Source organism: Lactuca serriola, chromosome 8, assembly GCF_051521515.1.
Source record: "Lactuca serriola cultivar US96UC23 chromosome 8, Lser_US96UC23_V15, whole genome shotgun sequence".
NCBI classification, from domain to species: Eukaryota; Viridiplantae; Streptophyta; class Magnoliopsida; order Asterales; family Asteraceae; genus Lactuca; species Lactuca serriola.
In genome coordinates this window covers 167,897,205-167,924,930 of record NC_136415.1, presented here as the reverse complement: position 1 = coordinate 167,924,930, position 27,726 = coordinate 167,897,205, and the positions used below count along the sequence as shown (strand labels likewise).

The 27,726-nt window shown below is 39.5% G+C and overlaps 2 protein-coding genes across 3 annotated transcripts; both read right to left on the bottom strand.

Annotated features, from left to right (window-relative positions):
- Positions 1-464: 464 nt before the first annotated feature.
- On the bottom strand, positions 465-15,330 carry LOC145069600 (uncharacterized). 2 transcript variants are annotated; one of them, XM_079016552.1, is made up of 12 exons: positions 15,086-15,330; positions 14,868-15,024; positions 14,656-14,788; positions 14,405-14,558; positions 4,380-4,536; positions 4,155-4,290; positions 2,703-3,762; positions 2,293-2,461; positions 1,516-1,778; positions 1,065-1,221; positions 843-975; positions 465-760 (listed from the first exon to the last, which is right to left on the bottom strand). In XM_079016552.1, exons 1-12 carry the CDS (start codon positions 15,241-15,243, stop codon positions 675-677), a joined length of 2,763 nt encoding a protein of 920 aa, XP_078872678.1. In that variant the 5' UTR covers positions 15,244-15,330; the 3' UTR covers positions 465-674. The 2 variants fall into 2 exon arrangements, with proteins under 2 accessions (XP_078872678.1, XP_078872679.1); XM_079016553.1 differs by having other exon boundaries at positions 15,172-15,290.
- An 8,133-nt stretch (positions 15,331-23,463) lies between these two features.
- Positions 23,464-24,990, bottom strand: LOC145067600 (uncharacterized). The gene is made up of 2 exons (XM_079014700.1): positions 23,919-24,990; positions 23,464-23,828 (listed from the first exon to the last, which is right to left on the bottom strand). The coding sequence occupies exons 1-2, from the start codon at positions 24,988-24,990 to the stop codon at positions 23,464-23,466; spliced, it is 1,437 nt and encodes a 478-aa protein (XP_078870826.1).
- Between the last annotated feature and the right edge of the window lie 2,736 nt (positions 24,991-27,726).

Here is a 27,726-nt window from a genome sequence, read left to right as displayed (position 1 = left end):
GAAAGTCTTTGTACCAATCAAAGTTACACTATTGAAATCACCATAATCCCAATAAACATCAGAAATAGAACCAATAACAACTATTGTAACTCATGATATAAAACTAAAGCCAAAATCCATCACTTCTACTCTCACAATACAAAGGAACTTTATATCTAAAGGAAATCCAAATGAAAGCCTGAGGGAAAAGTTGGTAGCTCGTAGCATAAACAAAGTAGTTGCATCACAGTCAAAACTTTTCTGAAGACCTTAGACAAATATTTTGTTAGGGTGCAACCAACACACATGAAACCATGATATTGGTTTACAAAGCCTATCCCCTTATGAAAGATTATATAAACTGCCAATCATAACTTACAAGTCTCGGAATCAATCTAAAATGGATTCTCATTATTAAAGCTAAATTCAAAACAAGAAGCCCCCCGTTCCCCTGTCCCAATTTCAAAATAACAATATAGAAATAATTTTCTGAATGCAACAAGTATAATTTATTACATAAAGTATATGTCATAAATATTTATAGATATCAAATCTTAAACACGAAAAACTAAAAGTTACAATAAGGTATTAGGGGACATGTGTTCTTTAGTAATTAACTCGCATTAGTGGTTGTAGACACAAAATTCAAAAGCTTACACATCATCGACTTTAGAATAACGAGAATATGATATCCATTAATGAGGAAAACATCCATCCAATGGAAGATAAAGTAATTCATTATCCTCGCTATTTTCTATGACAAGAAAATCTAAACATACACCTGCACGCATAATTTAAATCACACGATTAGAAGGTTCACCAAAGACCAATATATAGTTTTTTTATTTTTGAAAGTTACATACTTCTCACAATATCTTCCATGGTTTCCACAGGAAGAGAATCACAAGACACCCATATTCGGTTTTTTTTCATCACCTTCGATACATATGTTTTTTGAATATCAATTGCATTAGTAATGACTTGTGCTACAATATCCTTTAAACACCAAAAAGGATAGTTAGTGAAACTGATGGAATAATCTCTATTGGGTTGATTTTAAATTAAGGTGAAGGTTGAAGAGAAACCTTTTTTGTCAATATACCCATCAAGAATCCATCTAAGTTGGTGAGTACTACAACCTCAAATTTTCCAGCAGCCATCCGACAACATGCTTCATAGATTGTTGTTGTTCCAGGTACCATCAAGGCATGCTCTAGAGGCATCTGCTTCATTTTCAGACCCCTGTTTAAATGCACGTCAATCGTTAAACATCATTAGTTTGGAATTATAGTTAATTGAGTTTAGGATGTTCAAATTTGGGAGTGCTCGTCGCTAGAGAAATAACATTGTTCTTCTGAAAAAGTCAAAGAAATTATTGTTTAAAGAAGGGTCCATTCTAAAACAGGTATGAAAGGCGCATTTGTGCAGTTTAATTTCTTGTGTTTATCTAAAATTTATCATTCTTATACGGTGTTATAATTTATTTGCAAGAATGTTGGTTTGGTCGCAACAAATATAAAAAAAGGTAAATACTACCTCGGAGAAAATCCTCGTGCTGCAGCTTCTACAACTTTCTCGAATTTAGTAGGATAGAACATCCCCATATTATAAAATAAACCAATTACCTTGCCATTCTTCTGAGTAACAGGTAACTGTGTAAATCTTTTATCTTCCATCTCTTTAAGTGCATGCACAAAGAGTGTATCAGACATCACACAAGATGGGTTCTTTGACATCACCTTTGAGATAGGTGTGTTCACCAAATCAATCTCAGAAGCAATAACTGTGTTTACAATATCCTTCAAACAACAAAATGGTTAATCAACCTTCTTTAACATGGTAATGTTATTTTATCCTACATTGTAGGATAAACTCTAACAAATGGCTATATATGTTGCAGCCTCCCCTGTCTCCATAAGGGCTCTTTTGGAGAGAGAATAACGAGCTCCACATATATTTACATGGTATCGGAGCGGGGGGTCTTGCACCCCCGTAGCTTAGCACAACCCTGTATATCCTCATCGAGCCTCCGACTTTGAGTGGGGTGATAGTGTATCTCACATCAGTATGACATAGTCTTATGAGTTATTATATATGTTGGAGCCTTTTATCTCTATATAAGAGCTCTTTTGGAGAGACAATGTTATGCTCCACATATATTTATATATATGTGGAGTCCAATATTATTTCCAAAAAAACACGTTTGGAGAGAGGAGAGGCTCCAAAATATATAACCACTTAGAAAACTGTATCACACCAATATAGGATACACAAACAGGTAAATGATGGCTTGACTTAAAATTTAAGACAAACCTTGTATGTTAGTATCCCAGTTGGTAACCCATTTAAGTCGGTGACTACAAGAACATCAGCTCTATGAGCACTCATCTGATAGCAAGCTTCATAAATAGTTATGGATGGAGATACTATCAAGGCCTCTGATATGCCCATTTGCTCCACTGTCTTCTCTACTATTGAAACCCTGTCAAAATGCATGGTATCATATTAAAGCATAGCTAATCAAGATTTAGATGTTTAGTTGAAAAACGGAGAGTGTTTGCTTTATGATATATTTTCAGACAAACTATTTGTCCCTAATTTCGAGTATATCGGTGAGGTCCTTCATGGAACGAACAAAAATTAATTGTCATCGAAAGGCAAGCAACATTTTTTTCTTGCTAATGCTAAAATATGAAGTAGTGACTAATTCATCATTGACGTACCGCATATTAATGGATGGTTTTTTGTTTTTCTTATCATCACCCTTGCCATTCACAGCTTGAACTAGATTACTTGATTCATCAAGGGAACCTAAATTTGCTTGTGGTTGAGGGGGGACTAAATCATCAACAATATTGTTTAGATTTGGAGCTATAGTCGCCTGAGCAGAAAGCGCAATGTCAGGACCATCAGTCCCGTCCCATGCAACATTTTCACTGACACTTGGAAGTGGATTTATCGATTTGTCCGAGGGATGTACAGTTGTATTTTGTTGAGATGGGTCGACTAAATTCTCACAAGAATCATTGGGATATGGGGAATTAGTGACTTGCGAAAAAGGTGTAAAACCAGGAGCATCAGTCTCACTCTCATCCCACTCGTCGTTACTATTAACACCTGGAAGTGGGTCACTTGATTGCTCCGGGGGACGTACATCTGTATGTTGTGGAGGTGGGGCCATTAATTTATCAAAAGGCTGATCGTTTGGATATGGTGAATTGCTAATACGACTATAAGGTGTAAGACCAGGACCATGACTTTCTTCCGACTCCTCGTTGATAATAACACCTGGAAGTGGTTCACTTGATTCCTCGGGGTTTGTAGGGTCGGAAAATTTCTCATTAGGATCAACGTTAGGATATGGTGAATTGGACACATGCACAAAAGGTGTAAGACCAGGTCCATCTGTTTCATCCCACTCGCCATTGCCATTAACACTTGAAAGTGGTTCGCTTGATTGCTTCGGGTGACGTGGCATAACTGTAGGGACGACTAATTTATCATAAGGATCAACGTCGGGATATGGTGAATTGGACACGTGCACAAAAGGTGTAAGACCAGGAGCATCTGTTTCATAGCAATCACCATTTCCATTCACACCTTGAAGCGGTTTACTTGATTGCTCTGAGGGGTCTACAGATGTATGTTGTGGAGCATCGGGAAATTTATGTTTTGTAGTAGTCGTTCTTGTATTGGGGAGAACACCACCCTGTATACTCAGTGAATGGTAAATAAAACCATCATCTTCATCATCCTCTCCAACAAGCAAATGTGTCCCTTGTCCTGCATTCATAGTTTAAATCACTTGATTAGAAGGTGCAACAATGGCAACAATACCCGGCTCCCATAAGAATGAGATAAGGGGTGGATATATAAGAAACTACATGAGCTCACACTCACAGCATAAATAAGGAACAAACAGTGGCATGTGACTAGAGAAATAAGCAGATAAAAAGAGGAAGAAGAACAAGGTGCAGGAAGAAAAAAGGGGACATATTACTTGGTACCAAAGGCTTTTATTATGAAACTAAAACTGAGTTATGAATTGAATTACAAAGCAACGTTAATAAACTATTTACAACAAGTAAAAAAATTGTAAAGGAAACTAATAACAAAGAACTAAATAACCAACTGAAACAAAAATGAAGATGGAATTTTTCCTACTGGATACAAACCTTGGAGTACAATGTTTGGCAAGATATGCTCGGGAAGACTATCATAGGACACAAAAATTGGCTTCTTGCTCATCACCTTTGAGACAGGTGTGTTTACAATATCGATACCACAAGGAATGATTCTTGTTACAATATCCTTCAAATACCAAAAAACGTAGTTAGGGAAACTGATGGAGCAATCAACGATGGATTGGTTTTAAATTCATGTTGAGATTAAAAACAAACCTTTTTCGTCAATATACCACTGAATATCACATTTGAGCCAGTGAGTACCACAGCATCATTTCGATTTTTAATCATCTCACAGCAGGCGTCGTATATAGTTTCGGTTTCAGGTATAATCATCGCATAGTCTGGAGGCAATTCCACCACAGTTAAAGCCCTGTCGGAAGCACAGCATGTAAAATATATTATTTTAAAACACGGTTAATTGAGTTACTTTTTCAAGAATGAGAAAAATGACAAAAATAGTCATTTACACTAATGGCATTACAAAAATAGCCAAAAAAATCGAAATTACAAAATTAGCCAACGATTTCGCAGATGGAGATGCTCCATCTGCGAAATGAGCATCTCATCTGCGAATGTACAAGCACCTAAAGCACAGCTGTGCTTTAGGTACTTGTACATTTGCAGGTGCTTTTAATTTTTTTTTTAATTTTTTTTCTGTATATATAGGGGTAAAATCGCAGATGGAATAGGTCCATCTGCGATTTACTCTCACTCTATCTGCGAAATTGTGGTATTTTTTTGTATTTTTTTTTTTTAAGTTTGACTATGAAATGAATTGGTTTGACTACATTTTTTGAGCAAATTGTAGAGAAAGTTCCTAAACAAATAACAACCAAAATGATATTTGACTATGAAATGAAATGATTTCGTAGTCAAACCAATTTATTTCATAGTCAAACTAAAAAAAAAATACAAAAAAATACCACAATTTCGCAGATAGAGTGAGAGTAAATCACAGATGGACCTATTCCATCTGCGATTTTACCCCTATATATACAGAAAAAAAATTAAAAAAAAAAAATTAAAAGCACCTGCGAATGTACAACCACCTAAAGAACAGCTGTGTTTTAGGTGCTTGTACATTCGCAGATGAGATGCTCATTTCGCAGATGGGGCATCTCCATCTGCGAAATCGTTGGCTAATTTTGTAATTTGATTTTTTTTTTGCTATTTTTGTAATGTCATTAGTGTAAATGACTATTTTTGTCATTTTCTCGAGAAAATATCTTTAGCAAAAATGAGCCATTTTAGACAAAATAATAATATTAATAATAATAATCTTTCTATTCTAATAAAATAGTAGTTTTTAATCTATTTTTGACATATATCACCACATTAAGCCTCATAATTGATGCAAATTTTATTTTTTTTATCATGTTTCACCTTATAATTAATGCATATCATTTGTTAACATATTGATTATCCATTTCAAAATTCAAACTTTAAATTTCTCATTCTAATTACATTAAATTAACAACATTAGAATAAAAATTAAAATTAAATTAATACAAATTATAAAATGATATATAATTTTACATATTTTGTAACACCCAAAATCTGGAAGGCCAAGAAGGGAAAAAAAACCCTAATTTTAAGGGGCGACTTGGCGAGTTCAAGGAGGAACTCGGCGAGTCCGAGCGGGATCCGGGTCAAGGAGTAAGTGACCGACTCGGCGAGTCGGCCAAGGTGACTCGGTGAGTCTGGTCTGTGCGAGGAAAACCTCAAATTCGGGAGTTGGAGCCTATTTAAACGGCTCATTCTCTTCCCTAGAGTTCCTTTACTGCCTCTTGCACCCAGAGTATCGAACCCTAAGCCCCATTGTTGCCCATTCAAGCTCCCAAGCCATATTGAGTGATTTGAAGGAAGAAGAAGAAGGGGAAATCATTGAGGCTTCAAGGATTGGCCTTGGATCTGAAGATTGGGGAACCTTTCTGAGATATTGAAGGTATTAAGTCGTTTCTCTCCTTTAGATCTTCTACAGTTGTGAGATTTGGGGCTTTTAAGCCATGCTTAGCCACCCTTATGAGTTAGAAGCCGGATCTAGAGTTACTACTTCAGATCCAAGTGTGTTATGGACTGGAGAAGCATAAAGTATCAGCCATTGAGTCGATTTTGAAGCCCCTTGGCCTTAAACCCTAGTTTATGGTGTATTTTATCTAGATCTCCATCTCTACACGTAAAGTTTGCAACTTTACGTGGGGATTAGGCTTGGGAAGGATAGATCTACAGTTTGGAGTCCGTGCATGACTCAAAAGTCCTCTGCATGTATGTAGATCTGAATGAACTCGGCGAGTCCTTCGAGTGGACTCGGCGAGTAGCATGAAGATGAGGAGGAACTCGACGAGTGGGATGAACAGCTCGTCGAGTCGGATGAAGTTGGTCATGAACTCAGCGAGTTGGAAGAACAACTCGGCGAGTTGGATGAAGATTGCCTAGTACTTGGAAAGTCTGTTCTTGGACTCGGCGAGTCAGGTCACGAAACCCTAAACCCTTCAACTTGAGACTCGAATCAGTAATTCGGGTGGAGACTCAGCGAGTTGGTCAGGTCAGGACTCAGTAATCGTTGGACTCGGCGAGTCATGGACTGACTCGGCGAGTCATGTCGCGAATAAAAGGACCCTGAGTATATGAACTCGTCGAATCAGTAAGTGGACTCGGCGAGTAGGGTTGACCTGGAAAGGTTGACTTTGACCAGGACTTTGACTTAGACCAGAATTGACTTGGTTAACTATCGGGGGTCAGTTAGACTAAGTATTGCATTGGTATTGATAGCTCGGGAAGCTAGTAGAGCAGGAGTTCAGTGAGTGGTTGGGCAGCAGCTAGTGGGATCATCAGCAAGTCCAGCCAGTAAAGGTGAGTTTCCCTTTGTGTGAATGGGTCTAAGGCCACAATGCCGGCCAATGTAGCTATGAGTAGAAGACCCGGGGGTTAGCCCTAGGCACAGTATGCTAGTATGATATTCAGGACAAGGTTCAATGATAGCGGGCGGGTGCCCAAGGATTGGTTTCTATGATAGTTTATACTTGTTGTCTGTGTGATACATGTATGTGCTTGGTAGGGAGGTGGGTGTGGACGAGGTCCCGTATCTCACCGATAGCAGAGTGTGGATGGTGTTCCACATCTCATTAGCAGCAGAACAGGGGTGAGGCCCAAGTTAGGGAAGGAGTGAGTGTGGGCTGGGCCCGTATCTCATTATCAGTAGGAGCATGGATGAGGTTCCATGTCTCGTCAGTAGCAGGTCAAGGGCGAGGCCCAGGATAGCGAGGCCTTAGGACACGATCCATTGTATATGTTTAGATTATATTTTACAGTATGATTATGTGTTATTATATGTTTGTGGGCGAGGCCCTATGACAGGCGAGGCCTAAGTGAAACAGATATGTATCTGAGCGGGGCTCGAAGCCAGGCGGGGCCTGGAGCGACGGGGCCGTTGTAGCGGGCGAGGCCCGAGGTAGGGGTGGCCCAGTATGTGCAATATGTGGTTATGTATGGTATGTGGTAGGGTGGGGAACTCACTAGGCTTTGTGCTTACGGTTTTCAGTTTTGGTTTCAGGTACTTCCGGTGGCGGAGGGAAGAGCTCGGGGTGACCGCATGGCACACACCATAGATTAGACAGCCTGGGCATGTTTACTCTGATAATGAACATGTGTTTTGAAAACTTATACTCAGATTATGTTTTGGAATGATGTCTTTGCTTAAAGTAATGTTTTATTAAAAGAAATTTTTGGTCTTGAATTTTGGGTCGTTACAAGTTGGTATCAGAGCCTTGGTTTGAGGGATTCGGACATACTCTCGGGTGTGCCTGAACTTAAACTAAGGGGTCGGATAAAAAGTTTTCTAAAATGAAAAGACAGTTTTGTAAAAAGAATTTTGGGAAAGAAAACAGTTTTAGAAAAGCAAAAGTAATTCAAAAAGAAAGAAACTTTGAAAAGAGAAAAAGGGTGTGGTGCATGCAATCAACCGAGCTCAAGTAAGTACCCCAAAATACCCATACAAGTTTATGTTATGATAGAACAGCATGCTAGAATAGGAATAAGGATCTAGGGATGATGCCTTATGTGCCTGTATATATATGTGCTTTTGAGCTGCACGATAGTGCTGATTAGACAGTAGTAGGATAGCCTGTTTAGGTTATGCCTGAGTTTATGAGTTGTGTTGCATGCTAGTTCAGATTCTTGCTATGTGGATATGATTGCTTGAGTATGTTATGGTTAGATTTTCCCTCGTCTGAATGTTGCTTGCTTTGTGCATAGTGGGATTCTGAGTGATGGGAGTTAGTCATTAGGTGGGTACGACACGTCACATGTGATCAGGGTTGAATAATCTCAGAGTGCTGGATTTGGTCCTATTGCGCAGCTCTTGTCTGAGTCTAACCGTTGTAGGGACGAGTCATTTACTTGAAGGATTATCTGAGCCTCGTCACATGTGATGGTATCTAGGTGATGGCTAATTGGCATCACAAGGAGACCTTCAGAAGCTGAGGACTGGTTTGAGTTGAGTTAGAGGTTTCCCTAGGGTAAGCCTAGGATGAGGTAGTGCTGGGAGCAGTACTAGTGAAAAAAGGGACCTGGTAGAGTCGAAGCAGTTCTTGAGGAAAGTACAGATAGATGTGGAAGGTAGTATAGGCCCGTACTACTGAAAGCAGAGGATCCGTACTCGATTCGGGAAAGGTCGAGGCAATACCGGGAACCTGGTAGTGCGTGTGTTTGGTCTCGTAGCAGTGATGGGTATTCTGATAGTGGTTGTGTTATGTGTTTCAGCATGGTGATGTTGCGAGAGAGACCAGTGGGCGGATCAGTCGCCGGAGAGGGATCAGACTCGGGTTCAGGGGCCGAGCAGCTCGAGGAGCGGATGAGAGAGTTAATATCAGCTAAGGTTACGCGCAGTATTCTAGCTCAGACTCCTGTGATCTTTGGCACGGTCAAGGAGGGTATACTGGAGATCTTGGATGAGAGGCTGGGAGCCTTCCGTACCGAGATGATGGCTTTGTTGGGAGCACGTACCTTGACATTTCGAGAGTTTAGGGCCTGCAGAGCACCAGATTAACATGGGGCTAGGGACCCCATTGCTAGTAGCAGATGGTTGGCTGATGTTGCCAACGCTTTTCGTACGAGCAAGTGACCCGAGGGGGACAAGGTTAGACTCGCCTCCTGTCTTCTGAAGGACAGAGCGAGAGATTGGTGGGAAGAGATTGGTCAGGCCCTGGGAGATGATGCTGCGTTGGACGCGATGACACGAAGTGATTTCTCGGCCAGGTTTAGAGCAGAGTTCTCACCGACTATTGAGGTGCAGCAGCTGGCACGAGAGTTTCAGGACTTGACGCAGACTACTGAGACTTGGTGGAGATCACCGCCAAGTTCAGGGAGAGGGCTCTTCTTGTACCGTAGTATGTCGCGGATGAGGAGATGAAGAAGGCCCGATACCACGAGATGTTGAGGGCTGACATCAGGGAGTTCGTGAGCAGTTCCGACTGCAAGACGCTGGAAGATATGATTTCTCGGGCTAGAGAAAGGGAAATTGATTTGGAGCAAATCCGGAAGAAGAAACCGGATGAGGTTCAGGTAGCTGCGGGTACGGGCAAAAGGCCCACGGGATCGGATTCGAGATCAAGGGATTATCAGGACCACAGTCGGTGCGGGAAGTGTGGTAGGGCGCACGGGGGCGCGTGTAGGAGTGGTAGCGGTGGTGAGTCTGGCTGCTTCAAGTGCGGTCGGACTGGTCATTTCAGCAGGGATTGTACTGTTACCACCGTGCAGGGATCAGACTTGTTATGTTTTCACTGCCATCAGCGGGGCCACAAGAAAGCCCAGTGTCCCAGTTTGTTTTCGGAAGGACGGGTGATGGCACCCGCCCCTGCAACCTTGAGGATCATAGATGGCTGTCAGGGCCGGGTAGAGGCACCTGCAGCAGGGAGCAGGGCTTTTCAGATGACAACCTTGGAGACACGAGCAATGTCGGACGTTGCAGGTATGCAATTTCCATTTTCAGTTCTTTTATTTGTGCATGATTATATTGTTATGGTTCTGCATCATTATCGGTAAAAGTATTTTATCTAGAGTGGTTGATTGTTATCGAGTTATATGCCATCTGCATACCTTGGAGATTTGTATGATAGTTAGGGGATGTGCTCTATTGAAGAAGGTTTCGAAGGATGCAGTAACTGTAGCATGCTTGGGAGGGATTTGGTACGTCTCACTAGTGCGGAGTGGTATAGTGTTAGAGATGGATTGGTTAAATCCCTAGCTATGGCGGGCTTGGGTTCCTCAGTAGATGGATTATGGAATGGTAGCAAAGATCGGGATTTCTTTTTGAGTATTGAGTAACAAGAGGTAAGCAGGATCGAAGTGGGGGAGAATCCTCCGAGTGTGCAAAGGTAGGAGCACGCAGACCCAGGATGAGTGCGTGACCTCTGAGAAGGAAAAGAAGTAGTTCAGCGTTTGATGGTTTGAGGATTCAGGGTTAGGAGTTTGAGAAACTCTCCATCAGTTAGTGCGTGTAATAGTAATGGTTAATGCGTGGTTGGGAATTCAGGTTGTGGATCGCACAAAGGACTCGAGGGAGTCGGAGTGAGGATCTTGAGAGCTGATGGTACATGGGTGCCTTTGTACTAGCGGTCAGTGGTGGAAGTGTTGTTAGACTACGGGTAAGCCGTAGCATTCCTTGGTAGTTTCGAATAGCGGAGTTGGGGCGAGGCCCTTATCTACTAGTGGTCAGGCAGGGATCATGAATGGTAGTGGATGAGAATGATAGGGAGTTTGCCTGCATAGCCCTAGAGAGGTGAAACCTTGGGAGAGGCTGCTCCAGGATATAGTTGGGTGAGACCCGTGGGCGAGGCCCATATGAGATTAGCAGTGTAGGTGAGACCTGAGAGCTGGGTTGCTTAGTAGTATGGTTGGGTGAGACCCGTAGGCGAGGCCCGAGCGAGAGTGGTTAGACTAGTGGGACTAGGAAGTTAGAGGCGGGTGGGACCCGTGGGCGAGGCCCATGAGTTTTAGTAGCACAGGTGGGACCTGGTAAGGACCTTAGTGTCGAGGAAGGGGATCGAGGATCCCAGGATTGTAGCGCCTGAATGGCATGATAGATTGAGCAGTTATAGGTGGTCGAAGTTCCTTCGGAAGTCGCTGGGAGCGACTAGGAGTTGTGTTGGGTCAGCGATCGGTGGAAGCTGGTAATCCAGTTATTGATAGCTTGGTAGGGACAAGGGTGGTCTCAGTTCATCCGGAAGTCAGAAGAGGAACAATAGAATTGCCAGGCAGTGGCAGTGCGAATATGCAACGTATGGTGGAATTCAGTTAGTTGATCGTAGGGTGCTCGACATCAATTTATAGTAGGAAGGAATGCCCAGTGGATACTGGCGATAATGACCCGTACTGGAAGTAGCGGGAGTAATAGAATTGGTGAAGATAGGGTCTTCACAGTGGCAGAGGAAATAGTCGGTTATGGAGTCTTGCCTTGGGGGAGGCAAGGAAATCGCGCAAGGGAGGAAAGGGAGAACCCCTATGGGTTCAGTGTATTACTCGGTGAGTACCAGAAGGATTGTCGGTTGAGTAAGTTGTGTTCCAGGATGCTCAGGGTCAGGATTGACTCGAGATGATTATCCGCAAGGATTGATGCTAGTCAGAATGATCGGGCGGAAGACCAGCGAAGGTAGGCAGCTGGTGTTGGAATAATTGGTGGAGTATTGGAGGCAGATCGCAGGCGGTGGGCCATAGCAAACTTCGAGGACAAAGTTTAGTTTAAGTGGGGGAGAGTTGTAACACCCAAAATCTGGAAGGCCAAGAAGGGAAAGAAAACCCTAATTTTAAGGGGCGACTCGGCGAGTCCAAGGAGGAACTCGGCGAGTCCGAGCGGGATCCGGGTCGAGGAGTAAGTGACTGACTCGGCGAGTCGGCCAAGGTGACTCGACGAGTCTGGTCTGTGCGAGGAAAACCCTAAATTCGGGACTTGGAGCCTATTTAAACGGCTCATTCTCTTCCCTAGAGTTCCTTTACTGCCTCTTGCACCCAGAGTACCGAACCCCAAGCCCTATTGTTGCCCATTCAAGCTCCCAATCCATATTGAGTGATTTGAAGGAAGAAGAAGAAGGGGAAATCATTGGGGCTTCAAGGATTGGCCTTGGATCTGAAGATTGGGGAACCTTTCTGAGATATTGAAGGTATTAAGTCGTTTCTCCCCTTTAGATCTTCTATAGTTGTGAGATTTGGGGCTTTTAAGCCATGCTTAGCCACCCTTATGAGTTAGAAGCCGGATCTGGAGTTGCTACTTCAGATCCAAGTGTGTTATGGACTGGAGAAGCATAAAGTATCAGCCCTTGAGTCGATTTTGAAGCCCTTTGGCCTTAAACCCTAGTTTATGGTGTATTTTGTCTAGATCTCCATCTTTACACGTAAAGTTTGCAACTTTACGTGGGGTTTAGGCTTGGGAAGGGTATATCTACAGTTTGGAGTCCATGCATGACTCAAAAGTCCTCTGCATGTATGTAGATCTGAATGAACTCGGCGAGTCCTTCGAGTGGACTCGGTGAGTAGCATGAAGATGAGGAGGAACCCGACGAGTGGGATGAACAGCTCGTCGAGTCGGATGAAGTTGGTCATGAACTCGGCGAGTTGGAAGAACAACTCGGCGAGTTGGATGAAGATTACCTGGTACTCGACGAGTCTGTTCTTGGACTCGGCGAGTCAGGTCGCGAAACCCCAAACCCTTCGAGTTGAGACTCGAATCAGTGAGTCGGGTGGAGACTCAGCGAGTTGGTCAGGTCACGACTCGTTAATCGTTGGACTCGGCGAGTCATGGACTGACTCGGCGAGTCATGTCGCGAATAAAAGGACCCTGAGTATATGAACTCGTCGAATCAGTAAGTGGACTCGGCGAGTAGGGTTGACCTGGAAAGGTTGACTTTGACCAGGACTTTGACTTAGACCAGAATTGACTTGGTTAACTGTCGGGGGTCAGTTAAACTAAGTATTGCATTGGTATTGATAGCTCGGGAAGCTAGTAGAGCAGGAGTTCAGTGAGTGGTCGGGCAGCAGCTAGTGGGATCATCAGCAAGTTCAGCCAGTGCAGGTGGGTTTCCTTTTGTGTGAATGGGTCTAAGGCCATAATGCCGGCCCATGTAGCTATGAGTAGAAGACCCGGGGGTTAGCTCTAGGCACAGTATGCTAGTATGAAATTCAGGACGAGGTCCAATGATAGCGGGCGGGTGCCCAAGGATTGGTTTCTATGATAGTTTATACTTGTTGTCTGTGTGATACATGTATGTGCTTGGTAGGGAGGTGGGTGTGGGTGAGGTCCCGTATCTCACCGATAGCAGAGTGTGGATGGTGTTCCACATCTCATTAGCAGCAGAATAGGGGCGAGGCCCAAGTTAGGGAAGGAGTGAGTGTGGGCTGGGCCCGTATCTCACTATCAGTAAGAGCATGGACGAGGTTCCATGTCTCGTCAGTAGCAGGTCAAGGGCGAGGCCCAGGATAGGCGAGGCCTTAGGACATGATCCATTGTATATGTTTAGATTATGTTTTACAGTATGATTATGTGTTATTATATGTTAGCGGGCGAGGCCCTATGACAGGCGAGGCCTAAGTGAAACAGATCTGTATCCGAGCGGGGCTCGAAGCCAGGCGGGGCCTGGAGCGGCGGGGCTGTTGTAGCGGGTGGGGCCCGAGGTAGGGGGCGAGGCCAAGAATAGCGGGCGCGGCCCAGTATGTGCAGTATGTGGTTATGTATGGTATGTGGTAGGGTGGGGAACTCACTAAGCTTCGTGTTTAGGGTTTTCAGTATTGGTTTCAGGTACTTCCGGTAGCGGAGGGAAGAGCTCGGGGTGATCGCATGGCACACACCATAGATTAGACAGTCTGGGAATGTTTACTCTAATAATGAACATGTGTTTTGAAAACTTATACTCAGATTATGTTTTGGAATGATGTCTTTGCTTAAAGTAATATTTTATTAAAAGAAATTTTTGGTCTTGAATTTTGGGTCGTTACATATTTATTTAAATCAATGATTATAATTTTATATAACTAAAAAAACCTCTTAATTTTAAATTTTAACTATTAAAGTTTAATTAATTTTATAACCGTAGTTCCCACAGATTATAACTAGTAATAATAATAATAGTGGGTGTTTTTTAATTTAAAAATTTATTGTTTATCCAAAAATACTCATCCTTAATTAGGTGTAATAATACTTTCTTTTCAAAAAATGATGTTTTGCTTGCCAAAAAAAAGGTAAATGTTACCTCTGTGTGACTCTTTGCACTGTAGCTTCTACAACCTTGTCGTAATTTTCAGCTGTTGTTTCAGTATTTGCGGTTTCATCAAATAAAGATAAAAGCAGGTCAAGTAAACCAATAACCTTGTCATTCTCCACAACAGGTAACTGTTTAAATTGTTCTGCATACGCATAAATTAATTCACAGGATTAGTTAGAAGGTTCAGCAAATTAACACCAAAAATCAACATACAATTCATCCTAAATACTGTTACGAACCTTTGGCCATGTAATTCAGGGCTTCCTCTACAAGAGTATCAGACAAAACGAAAAATGGGTTCTCTGTCATCACCTTTGACACAGGTGTGTTCACCAAATCAATCTCATGAGCACTAACCCTTGTAGCAATATCCTTTAAACACCAGAAAAGGTAATTAACTTTATGTAAATTAATTGGTAAATGTGTGGGTGATTATAAATTCAAGACAAACCTTCTTCGTCAATACCCCAGAGAGAAACGCATCTGAGTTAGTAAGTACAAGAACATCAGCTCTTTGAGCAAGCATCTGACAGCAGGCTTCATAAATACTTGTGGTTTCAGGTACTATCAACGCCTCTGATAGATGCAATTCTTTCACTGTCTTGCTCCTGTTCAAATTCATGTCATTATTTTGGAAATCAAATAGTTACTACTTCATCTTGAAAGTACCTTATGAATTGGATTAATCGATTATTAGTCCGATCATCACTGTTGCCAATCACAGAATGAATTGGACCCTTTAACGGTAGACATACCTCCTCATAGTTGATCAAGCTCGAAAGATTCGCCAATGGTGCAGAAACAGGTCGTGCATTGGATAAATTCATTTTGAGCCGGGAGAAAGAAAGTTTGCTGGTGGAGTGTTAAATACAGAAATTACATGGTGTGCGCATGGACCGGGGATAATGAAGTTAACGTGAATACAAGGGGTTGACTTTATATTATATTTACAAAAAACACCTTTTCCTTTTTGGGTTTTTCACTTAAGCACCTCCGATAACGGAAATATGTAAAACAAGTGCTATAGTGTTGAATCTAGTAAATTCAGAACGAGGAGCCTTTGTGGTGGTGGACTGACATAGTCTAGTAGTTGTGAAGTTGTGGTCTGTTTAAAGAGGCATCAGTTCTTCAATAAACAGCTGGCAATAAAAGCATTCGATTTCATAGCTCTTTATCCCTTGGGTTACTCCAACACAAAGTTCACCATTTTGCTTAACATTATTGTAAGTTTGATATAAAACGATAGTCTTACGCAATACAATTGTGGATAACTATCAATAAAGTATTTAATAATCGATATAAAATATTATGTATGTATATTTGAAAGTTAAAGCTTTATAATGGAGGAGGAGATCTACTAAACAAAAGAAAATATTCAACATGTATTAATTTACAATAATTGACTATTGACTTTATCAACACATAATCAGTGAAGTACAATGACTTTTAGAGTACATTATTAATATATCAGATTATTTAATAAGTAAAATTGACAAGAGTTATTTGCATATATATATATATATATATATATATATATATATATATATATATATATATATATATATATATATATATATATTGAATTTAATTAGAATAACTATAAACTTTCTTATCAATGTCAAATGTGTACAAAGAAGAACTTTAAGTCGATATATGACGCTACAACAATCGGACCTGTGGAGACGACAATTTCAAACCCTATGGAGACGACAAGTCGTCGGCATAGGGTATGGCGACGACACGTCGTCAGGAAAAAGTCGTCGGCACAGGCGTGTCGGCATAGGTCTGTTAGGTCGTCGGCATAGACGTTGTCGGTATAGCTAGCTCTATTGCGATGACATGTCGTCGGCACAGATTTTGTCAACGATATTTTCGGGGAAAAAAATAAAGTTTTATTAAAATCCTATGGCGACGACAAGTCGTCGGGATAGCTATGGAGACGACTAGTCTTCGGGACAAGTTGAAGCTATTACGACGCCATGTTGTCGCTATAGGGTTTTATCAGTTAACGGTTATGGACCTATAGTGACGACTAGTCGTCGGGATAGCTACTGGTTGTTTTTTTTAGCTTTACAGGTTTTGTACATTACCATTCCTGCATTTTTAACAAATCTAAAAAACATTGCAGCATATATCAATTGAAATACATTAAATAGGTACCATTGTTCAAATTCAAAACATCAAATTCAAGTTTAATATTACAATAAGTAGTTAACTAACATTGTTCATAATATTAAAAAAAACATCAATCATCATTATCATAATCGTCTTCTTCTTCTTCTTCTTCTTCTTCTCCTTCTCCTTCTCCTTCTCCTTCTTCTTCCATCCTTTCGGCAATTTGTTGAGAGCTACTTGCTTGTGTGTTATAGTTGAATAGAAAGTTAGGAAATGATGGTGGTTGGAAATTCGGAATACAAGCCGCCAATGATGCATTATATTGTTGCAAATATTCTTGTATTTGTTGTGCATCGAATTGGGATTGAGATTGGGGTTGAGATTGAGACAATTTGGAAGTGGAAGGCTGTTCATTTGGAATTAAACCGAAGTTGGCGGTTGGTCTCCTACCCACCCCGCGAGCATGTCCACGTCTCATCCCAATGGCACGTTTTAACCATCTTCCTCGTTTACTTCTCCTCCTTCCCCAACCTCGTTTTGCATTTTCTCATATTCATTTTGAATTTTCTCCTAAAATAAAGAAAACAATTAATATACGTTAATTAAAACAAACAACTAAACTTAAACATTCAAAAAATAATAATATTCCTTAAACAAGAAACTATAATTAATAATAATATATTTAAACAACATATTCATTTCGTTTATCACTTACCCAGTCTTCTTCTGCTCGAATTAATAATAATATATTTAAACAACGTAATTTTATTATTTTGTTTTATGTTATAACTTTCAAATAGAAATGAAAATAAAATACTTTTATTAAAAAGATAAAAAAAAAAGTATGTTGCTATTAATAACTAAACAAATTAAACACAATTCATACATATTTTACATTTTATACATAAAGTTTTATACCAACCTAAACAAAGATCACAATCATACAAAATTTCATACCAACCTAAACAAAGATCACATAAAATTTCATATCAACCTAAACAATTTCAATTTCAAATACCAACCTAAACAAAATCAATTTCATACAATTTTATATACCAACCTAAACAATATCAATTTCATACAATTTCATATACCAACATAAACAATATCGATTTCATACAATTTCATGCCTAAACAATATCAATTTCATACAATTAGTTTGTTTAAAGTATAAACCTAAACAAACAACAACACAATCACACACACACACACACACACACACACACATATATATATATATATATATATATATATATATATATATATATATATATATATATATATATATATATATACAAAACAAACAATACAATTAGAAAAAAAAACAACAAACAACAACACATATATATACAACAAACAACAATCACATATATATACAACACAATCATATATATATATATATATATATATATATATATATATATATACAAACAACAAACAATTTCAACACAATTCAATTTCAATTTCAATAAAAATTACAAAAAAAAAACAAAAAAAACAAAAAAAAAAAAAAACTAACCTTTTGTTCTTGTGATGTTCCGTTTTTTTGGCTAGTCAAAGAAGCAAGTAATACTCTGGTGGTGGCTGGTGGTGGCCACAGGCGGCAACACTAGACGGTGGAAGGGTGAGGCAGTCACTAGGTCGGTGGAGCTTCACCACCGGTTACTACACACAAAAAAACCCAAAATTAGGGGTAAAAATCAATACCAAACAACAATAAAAAACAAATTAGGGGTAGAAACAACCTTGGATTGGGTTAATCGTCGGATATTGTCGTTGGGTAGTCGTTGTGTGCAAATGAAAGAAGGTTGCATATCTGTTTTAGGGTATAACCATATGCCGACGACATGTCGTCAGTATAGGGTCGACATAAACGACAACGTATCATTTATTCCTTTTATATATATATATATATATATATATATATATATATATATATATATATATATATATATATATATATAAATTAAAAACCATGTGCCGACAACTTGTGGTCGGCATAGGGTATCCCAAAACTACGTCGTTCACTTTTTCTGGCACTTGGAATAAAAGTAAATGGAAAATATTTTTTTTTTATCTATACCGACGACACGTCGGCGGTATAGATTTTCATATTACCGCCAACATTTTCGTCGTTCCCGCCAGACCTATGGCGACGACTTGTCGTCGGCACAGATGTAGTGGTTAAAGGAAATTGGTCAAAAGTTTCAAAAGGTATGGCGACAACTTGTCGTCGGCATAGGGTACCTGTAGCGAAGACGTTTGTCGTCGGGATAGCCGTCGTCGCCTTAGTTTAATATTCTTGTAGTGTGAACCTTTGTTAGAGATTAAAGACCACATCGGAAAGCATGCCAATATATGGTATGTGAACCATGAAGATTTCAAATTGAAGAAATATAATGAGATTTGTCCATATAGTTTTTAGTAAGAATTTTCGAACGTAATACTCTAATGTTTTTTAAATACTTAAATGAAGTTATTTAAAATAAGATACTTTTATAAAATCGCAATCGCAATATTTTGACTACTAAAATAAAGTATCCAATGACAAAGTTGTTCATTGAAAGTGTAGATATTTTTTGAATTTGTTTATCGTATTGTTTATAAGTGTACACAAAGACTTTTTTAGTGGACGTTTTTTGGGCCACTTAATTACAGAGGCATCTTAAAGCTTCAGTTTCATATATTAAACGACAAAAAGAACTACAATATTTATAATATTTATAAGAGAATATTTATAATATTTATAAGAGAATGATGTGAAATCAATCTCCAAAAAAAAAAAAAAAAAAAACCAAATCTCTAATAGCTCTCTAAAATATCATAATTTAAACATATCTATTATTTCAAAAACAAATTTTATCATTACCCCTCAAATTCGTGCATATATATCACACATGCCCAACTTGCTAACAAGATTGGAAAAAACTTTCATTGAACTAGTTTTTTGGTGGGATGTCAAGCCCACCAAGCAAATTACACCCTTTGATTGCTAAATAAACGTAATATAATGGTAAAAATGGATATCGATCCTCGAGGAAATGGTTGTATTCAATCACCAATGCAATTTAATAGAACTAGTGAAATTAAACTAACTAACTACAATTAAACTAAAAGGGGGGTGTTTGATTACTTGAAAACTAAAATAATTGAATAACTAAAAACCTTGCAATTAAGCAAGTTGATGAGATGCTCAAAAGTTGGAAATAATTGGTTAACTAAGGAAATTCAACACAATGAACATTTGTGTGTTTATCATTAGGATCTAATACAAAGCTTATTCTTCATCCCAAATTGGTTATAGCAATCATGAAGCATGATATGCCAAGATTCCTCATAGGTAGTATGGAGGTTGGGGAAGCCCACAACACACCTTCTTAATTAAGATCAAGGGTCAATTGAAGCAATTAATCACAAGAAATCAATTAGCCTTAAGAATGAAGGAATCCCCAATTCCTAGAGGATGTCAAATGCTTACACATCCATAAAGGAGCTATGATTCATAAGCTAGAGATGATTTCTACCATCATAAAGCTTTTGTTCTAGATAAATTCAATGATCCAATGCAAAATCAATGAAACAAATCAACCATTGCTCAATCAAATACTAAGCTCATGATCAAAGTATCAAATAAGCATAAGAATTGTAAACTAGAATCATAAACATGGAATAAACTGATAATCAACATAAATCCTTCAAAACCCACAAACATTCATTGGTTTTCAACCAAATAAGAGTATTAGCCACTCATGGCAACAATGTAACAAGAACAATAATCTAATTGCATAAAGAAACTACCTAAGATTTGGAAAGATGAAAGGAAATGGTTTCTAGCTCCCAAAATCGCCTCTTGCAGGTCTCCAATGGTGGAAAAATCGTGAATCAGCCTCTAGATCTGATCCCCAAAGGTTATGGTGTGCCAAATGACCAAAATGCCCGAACTGCACAGTTGCGCGGGTACCAGCGCGATGAAAATTCCACCCATGCAAATGTTGTTGTAATGCTATTGGTCCTTCATTCCACCACTCCATCCTTCCACTACCAAAGATTCCCTTGGTCCCCCCATTGTCCATGTAATTTGAATCCACCAATCATCATTTAGCCACCAAATGGATGCTCCAAGCCCAAAATTAGAAATTTATGATCCATCTTCACAAGCCCAAATAATCCAAGCCAATAACTTTCAAAGCCCAATTCTTCTTCTTTGATTCCGCCAAGCCCACTAATGCCTTGGGAGCCCACTAAGCCCGTCTCCAATCAACCCGCAACCGCAATAAGCACCGAAAAACCTACAAAATATCTCATGCAACATAACAAGCACCCGGTATGATCCATAATAAAGAAAAATAAATAAATTACAACACATTAATTATAAAAAGATCTAAAAATCTAAAATTAACTAATAAAAATAAGGAAATAAAATAAGCTATCAAATCACCCCAAGCTTAAACCTAACTTGTCCTCAAGTTAGAACAAGACTAAAATGAGCTCGGGATGAACTATCTAAAAGGGAAAAAAGAAAGATACCATAGAACTTGGTCAACATCAGTCAACATGGTCAGAATTAGTCCTTCATGGACCCTACTCATCTTCAAAATGTTCCCCGCTTTAGAACCATAAACCACATTCTTAACCACTTGATGGGCGAATAAATCACGGATGGATGCGGTCGCAGTGTGCAAGACAAAGGAAACACAGATGCGCCTAGTGGGGGCACTTTAAATCACCAATGTAGACCATAGTGCATGAAGGAAAGGCGCCTCTTCACACACTATGATTCCTACATTTGTCAGGCCAAAGTGTATAATAATGAAATAGGGTTTTGCAGCACGGCCTCCGGGCAAACATCCGGTTTCAGAGGCTTCTCCCTTGTACTGTCCTTTACAGTCTACCGTCTCATCGTCGGGGCCTTTTCTCACCAAAAATCAAAAATAAAATAAAATAAAATAATAAAAACTCTACTTATCCTTAATCTAAACCTAACAACCTAAATCTTCAATCTTGAACTTCTGTTATTGGGTCTTCAATCACATTTGTTGCTTGACATTTTTTTTCAAATCATATATATAACACGAGTCTTGAACTTGGAATCTTGTTCTTCTTTTTGTGTTGTTCTTTTTCTTCATTTTTTCTTCTTTGCTTTTGTTGCTTTTCTTTAATCCTATTCATTGTTTCTTTTTTTTTCTTCACTTTTTCCAATTTCTTCATTTTTTTTGTCTTCTTTGAAGGTCTAAGGAATTTCACCATGTAACATAGGATGGAGGCTAACATGAACACCTAATAATCATTGACAATGTGCCAAGATCAACTAAAAAGGGTGGGATATGACTCAAAAATGGGTGTTACCGAAAAAACTTGGTCCCAAAAGATGTGAATTGGGGGACCCACTTCAAAGTTCATCAAGCACCTCAATGCAAGGTGTGATAAACAAAATCTATCTAACTATCTACTCTAGACCCCTAGAAAAATGATAACATATCCTAAAAAGGCGGTGAGAATCTAACTAAGCAAGGCTCGGACGAGACTCGGGAGTACTAAGGGGTACTCCCTCCAAAACCAAGATGTGAGTCTTCAATATCTTCAATGTCTTCAAAATACCTTACCGGGATAGTCTTTGCTCGCACACATTGGCATGACCAACCACATCCCTCCGCACCTAGACCCAATCAAGCTACCTGCATCTGACCCCACACAAGCGGTCTTAAAGTGGTCTGTGAGGCTCAAAACGTGTCCCATTCATCAAATACAAGGAATTCCATATCAAGACTCGGGACCAATCTATGATTCAATACTTATGACTCAGCGCTATGATACCTGTAGGGATGAGAAGACAAGAGAGAACAAAAATGCATGAACTTAAACTAGAATGGATCTAAAAAGTATGAAAATTAGAAAAGAAAGAAAGAAAATATGCAATATTTTTGAATTTTTTATGCAATTTTTATGAATCCCCTAAATGACTAACTCTAAATGCAACTATATACAACCTAAATGCAATAAAAATAAAAGATTAGATTACCTCACCCCAAGCTTAAAATTAAGAATTGTCCTCAATGCTTAGGATGAGAGTAAGGAAGGATGATACTGGGATTAAGGTGGAAGAGGCCCGCGAGGACGGTATGGAAGCAACACATGGGTCGCATAATGATGCTTGGATGGAGTTCTTGGCCACCTAAATACACATGGATGAAAGCTTGGTCACACAAAGGACGCATATGAAATGGCTCGAAATTTTCTTATGAAATGACATATTTGCGCGGGTACCCGCGTAAACTTTACGCAGGTGGGGGGGCAGCCGCGCGCACATGTCAAAATACATCCCATATTGGGGTCATTTGGAACTCGGGACCTGCGCGGCTGGGGTCGGCCGCGCAACTGCTGTGCGGGCACCCGCGTGCAACAATCAGAGAGCACCCCATGTTGGTGTAATTTGGATCTCGGGACCTGCGCGGCTGGGGTCGGTCGCGCAAAGTCTACGCAGGCACCCGCGCAAAAGTCAAATTTTTGGAATTTTTCAAACTTCACCAAAATCACTAGAAGACTTCTATATGCTTATTTTTAGGCCAACTTCGAGTTTACAAACACCCAAAACTTTAAGCGGAGATTATTTATTCACAATGCATTTATCTAACGTCTTTGCCAAGACATAGCCCCGCTTTCGTCAACCTTTGTAAATCGGTGTTTCCATTGTTACGTTGTCGAATTCTCCCGTGTCAAAGCCTTCATAAAATTGTTTCAAATGGTGCCCATTCACTTTGAAGATTTTGTTTGTTTCCAAACTCTTGATTTCAACCACACTAGGATCAAACATTTTTACAACAATAAAAGGTCCATGTCATCAAGATCGCAATTTTCCTGGGAATAGCTTTAAGCGTGAATTATAAAGAAGAACTTTTTGACCCGGAATAAAGTGTTTTTGGGTGATGTGCTTGTCATGAAATGCCTTTTTCTTCTCTTTGCACCTTTTGAACCTTTTTAATTATCTTCTTCTTGACCACTTCCATCATTGGAGGATCCAATCTTCTTTGAGGTTCCCACTTAGGATTACAATCATCTTCCATGATTATCTTGTCTGTGCATACATTAGGGCTTATCCTGTTTATTGGCTCAATCACATCAACCCGATGCAATGGAGAAATGTTACTAGGGTACCTCATTCCTTCAAAGATGTTGAAGTGAATGGTTTCTCCATTAAACTCCATAGTTATCTTTCCTTTATGGACATCAATGATTGTGTGAGCGGTATGCATGAAAGGTCTTCCAAGGAGGATCATAGATGATTTGGAAGGAGTCTTCTCTTCAAGATCAATGACATAAAAATCCGCCGGAAAAACAAGTTGATTAACTTGTACTAACACATCCTCCAACACTCCTCTTGGAGACACACTTGACTTGTCTGCTAATTGAATGATTACTCCAGTTTCTTCCAAAGGTCCAACATTGAGAGATTGAAAAACTGAATATGGCGTCACATTGATCAAGGCTCCAAGATCTAGCATGGCACTTTCGACATGCAAATCACCAATGGTACAAGGGATAGAAAATATTCCCGGATCCTTACATTTGGGAGGTAACTTCTTTTGGATAACCGCAGACACATTTGCATTGACTTGAATCTTTTCATTTGCCTTGAATTTTCTCTTCTTGGTGCATAAATCCTTGAGGAATTTTGCATAAATTGGAATTTGCTTAATAGCATTCAATAGTGGAATGTTGATTTGGACATTGAGAAAAGTTTCAAATAATTCATTTTCTTCCTCTATCTTCTTGGAAAAGGCTAACCGGGAAGGGAAGGGAAGTGGTATGACCAATGGTTTGATGGGTTTGTTGGAAGAGTCAGGTTGATCAGCGTTTGGCACAACCGGTTCCTTTGGAGTAGCTTCAACCTTCGAAGGCTCAACAACAATAACCTCATCTTCTTCTTCTCTTGAAACTCTTTTAGGGTTGCTTTCTCCAAGTGTTTTGCCACTTCTCAAAGTTATTGCACTCACATTGGGGTTCTTCTCGGTTTGAGATGGAAGTCTACCCCTTTGTTCTATCTTGTTGAGAGCGGTTGCCAAGTCTCCAATTTGTGCTTGAATGTTGGAGAAAGTATTCTTGGTTTCTTGTTGAAATTGGGTTTGGATTTGAGCAAGAGAAGTGACAAGTTCTTGAAGGCTCATTTGATGGGTACCACTTGATTGGCCTTGTTGTGTAGGTTGTTGGTAATTTGGAGGGTTATAAGAATTTTGTGGATATGGAGGTTTTTGGGATTGGTATTGTGGATGTTGGAGTTTCATCAAAAGATTTGGTGGATTTTGCTTTGGTGAATAAGGGTTGTTTTGGTTATTCCTCCAATTTGGGTTGAAATTATTTTGAAAACCCATGGGTCTTGGTTGACTTTGATATCCGCCCATTGCATTCACATCTTCCGGTTCACTTCCAAGTGTGGGACACTTATCTGTATAATGGTCCGTCATTGCACAAATACCACATACCATCAATTGTTGACCACTTCCCACCACCATTTGACTTAACACATTAGTCAAATCCAAGAGCTTTGATTCTAAATGTTGAGTGTTGCTAACTTCACCAACCACTTGTGTAGAGTTTCACTTCATGTCATTTCGAGTCCCAAAATTCCTTTGATTTTGAGAAATGGTACCAAAAAGTAATTGGATCTCGTGAGGGATTTTGTTGAAGATGTCACCACCACTTGAAGCATCAATCATCCTCCGATCTTTTTCATTCATACCCTAATAAAATTGTTGAGGAAGTAGTTGTTCGGGTATATTGTGTTGAGGGCAACTTGTACACAAATTATTGAAGCGCTCCCAAAAATCATGAAATATTTCATTTTCCCCTTGACGAATCCCCAAAATGTCACTTCTTTGACTTGAAATGTGGGAGGTGGGATAGAATTTGCTATTGAAGGCCTTGAGTAACTCTTCCCATGTGTGAATTGATCCCGGTGGTAAGTTGAATAACCACTCTCTAGCTTTGTCTTCCAAGGTGAGCGGGAATGCGGTTAACTTGAAATCATCTAATGTCACATTGTCGGGCAACATGCTAACACATATCATATGAAAGGACTTCAAATGCTTTTGAGGATCTTCTCTATCCAACCCATGGAATTTGGTTAGTTGATAGATGAAACTTGACTTCAATTCAATTCCTCGGCAGTTTGCGGGTTAAACAATAGCAAGAGGTGTATGAGTAACATCCGTTTCTATCATTTGTCTAAGTGTTAACTCTTAAGGGGGATTGGGTGGATTGGGGTTGTTAGGATTTTGTGGCAAGTAATTGGGTCGTTGATAATAAGGTGGGTAAGGGTATTGGTTGTGATTGTAAATTGGTGGTGGATAAGCTTGGTAAAAGGATATTGGTTATAGGGGGGTTGTTGTTGTGGGTACATTTGGTTTTGGTACATTTGAGGGGGTTGGTAATTGGGTTGATTTGGGTAATGTACTTGTTGAACTTGAAAAGTATTGTTTTGAGGTTGGTTGTTTTGGTGGAAGTGTTGGTTTTGTAGTTGTGGTGGTGGTTGATAATTGGGTTGGTTTTGAGGAGGGGCTTGATTCCAAGGTGGCATATCAATGAGAGGTTCTTGTGGTTGTCGTCTTGGTTGATGGGGTGGGTTATTGGCATCTTGATTAATTGGGTTTGGATTGGGATTATGAGGTAGAGTGTGATTCATGGCTATGTGGTTTTCAAATGAAATGTCTTCAAAGGAATGATGAAACAATTGGAGAATTTGGCTCGGTGTCGGTATCACTTGAAGTATGAACTTGATCTTCTATGTTGATTAGTGGAGAAGAGGAAGAAGCTTGAACTAGTTGTTGTTGCTTTGCTTGTTTGGCTAACTTTTTCAACCTTTTTGCTTCTCTTTCAATTTCCAGATTGTAGAGTAGTTCACCAGTTCTTGTAGACCTAGGCATAAACAATCAAATAATAATAACCAATTTCCCCGGCAACGGAGCCAAAACTTGGTGGGATGTCAAGCCCACCAAGCAAATTACACCCTTTGATTGCTACATAAACGTAATATAATGGTAAAAAGGGGTATCGATCCTCGGGGAAATGGTTGTATTCAATCACCAATGCAATTCAATAGAACTAGTGAAATTAAACTAACTAACAATAATTAAACTAAAAGGGGGGGGGGGGGTGTTTGATTACTTGAAAACTAAAATAATTGAATAACTAAAAACCTTGCAATTATGCAAGTTGATGAGATGCTCAAAAGTTGGAAATAATTGGTTAACTAAGGAAATTCAACACAATGAACATTTGTGTGTTTATCATTAGGATCTAATACAAAGCTTATTCTTCATCCCAAATTGGTTATAGCAATCATGAAGCATGATATGCCAAGATTCCTCATAGGTAGTATGGAGGTTGGGGAAGCCCACAACACACCTTCTTAATTAAGATCATGGGTCAATTGAAGCAATTAATCCCAAGAAATCAATAAGCCTTAAGAATGAAGGAATCCCCAATTCCTAGAGGATGTCAAATGCTTACACATCTATAAAGGAGCTATGATTCATAAGCTAGAGATGATTTCTACCATCATAAAGCTTTTGTTCTAGATAAATTCAATGATCCAATGCAAAATCAATGAAACAAATCAACCATTGCTCAATCAAATACTAAGCTCATGATCAAAGCATCAAATAAGCATAAGAATTGTAAACTAGAATCATAAACATGGAATAAACTGATAATCAACATAAATCCTTCAAAGCCCACAAACATTCATTGGTTTTCAACCAAATAAGAGTATTAGCCACTTATGGCAACAATGTAACAAGAACAATAATCTAATTGCATAAAGAAACTACCTAAGATTTGGAAAGATGAAAGGAAATGGTTTCTAGCTCCCAAAATCGCCTCTTGCAGGTCTCCAATGGTGGAAAAATCGTGAATCAGCCTCTAGATCTGATCCCCAAAGGTTATGGTGTGCCAAATGACCAAAATGCCCGAACTGGGCAGTTGTGCGGGTACCCGCGCGATGAAAATTCCACCCGCACAAATGTTGTTGTAATGCTATTGGTCCTTCATTCCACCACTCCATCCTTCCACTACCAAAGATTCCTTTGGTCCCCCCATTGTCCATGTAATTTGAATCCACCAATCATCATTTAGCCACCAAATGGATGCTCCAAGCCCAAAATTAGAAATTTATGATCCATCTTCACAAGCCCAAATAATCC

Excerpts from the sequence above, each read along its gene's own strand:
- LOC145067600 (XM_079014700.1), bottom strand. The coding sequence starts at position 24,990 with ATGACGGACCATTATACAGATAAGTGTCCCACACTTGGAAGTGAACCG. Across the intron at positions 23,829-23,918 it reads TCAATTAGCAGACAAGTCAA|AGAAGACTCCTTCCAAATCA; the intron begins GTGTGTCTCCAA and ends TTGATCTTGAAG.
- LOC145069600 (XM_079016552.1), bottom strand. The coding sequence starts at position 15,243 with ATGAATTTATCCAATGCACGACCTGTTTCTGCACCATTGGCGAATCTT. Across the intron at positions 4,537-14,404 it reads GTGCAAAGAGTCACACAGAG|GGCTTTAACTGTGGTGGAAT; the intron begins GTAACATTTACC and ends TGCTTCCGACAG. Across the intron at positions 4,291-4,379 it reads GTGGTATATTGACGAAAAAG|GATATTGTAACAAGAATCAT; the intron begins GTTTGTTTTTAA and ends TGGTATTTGAAG.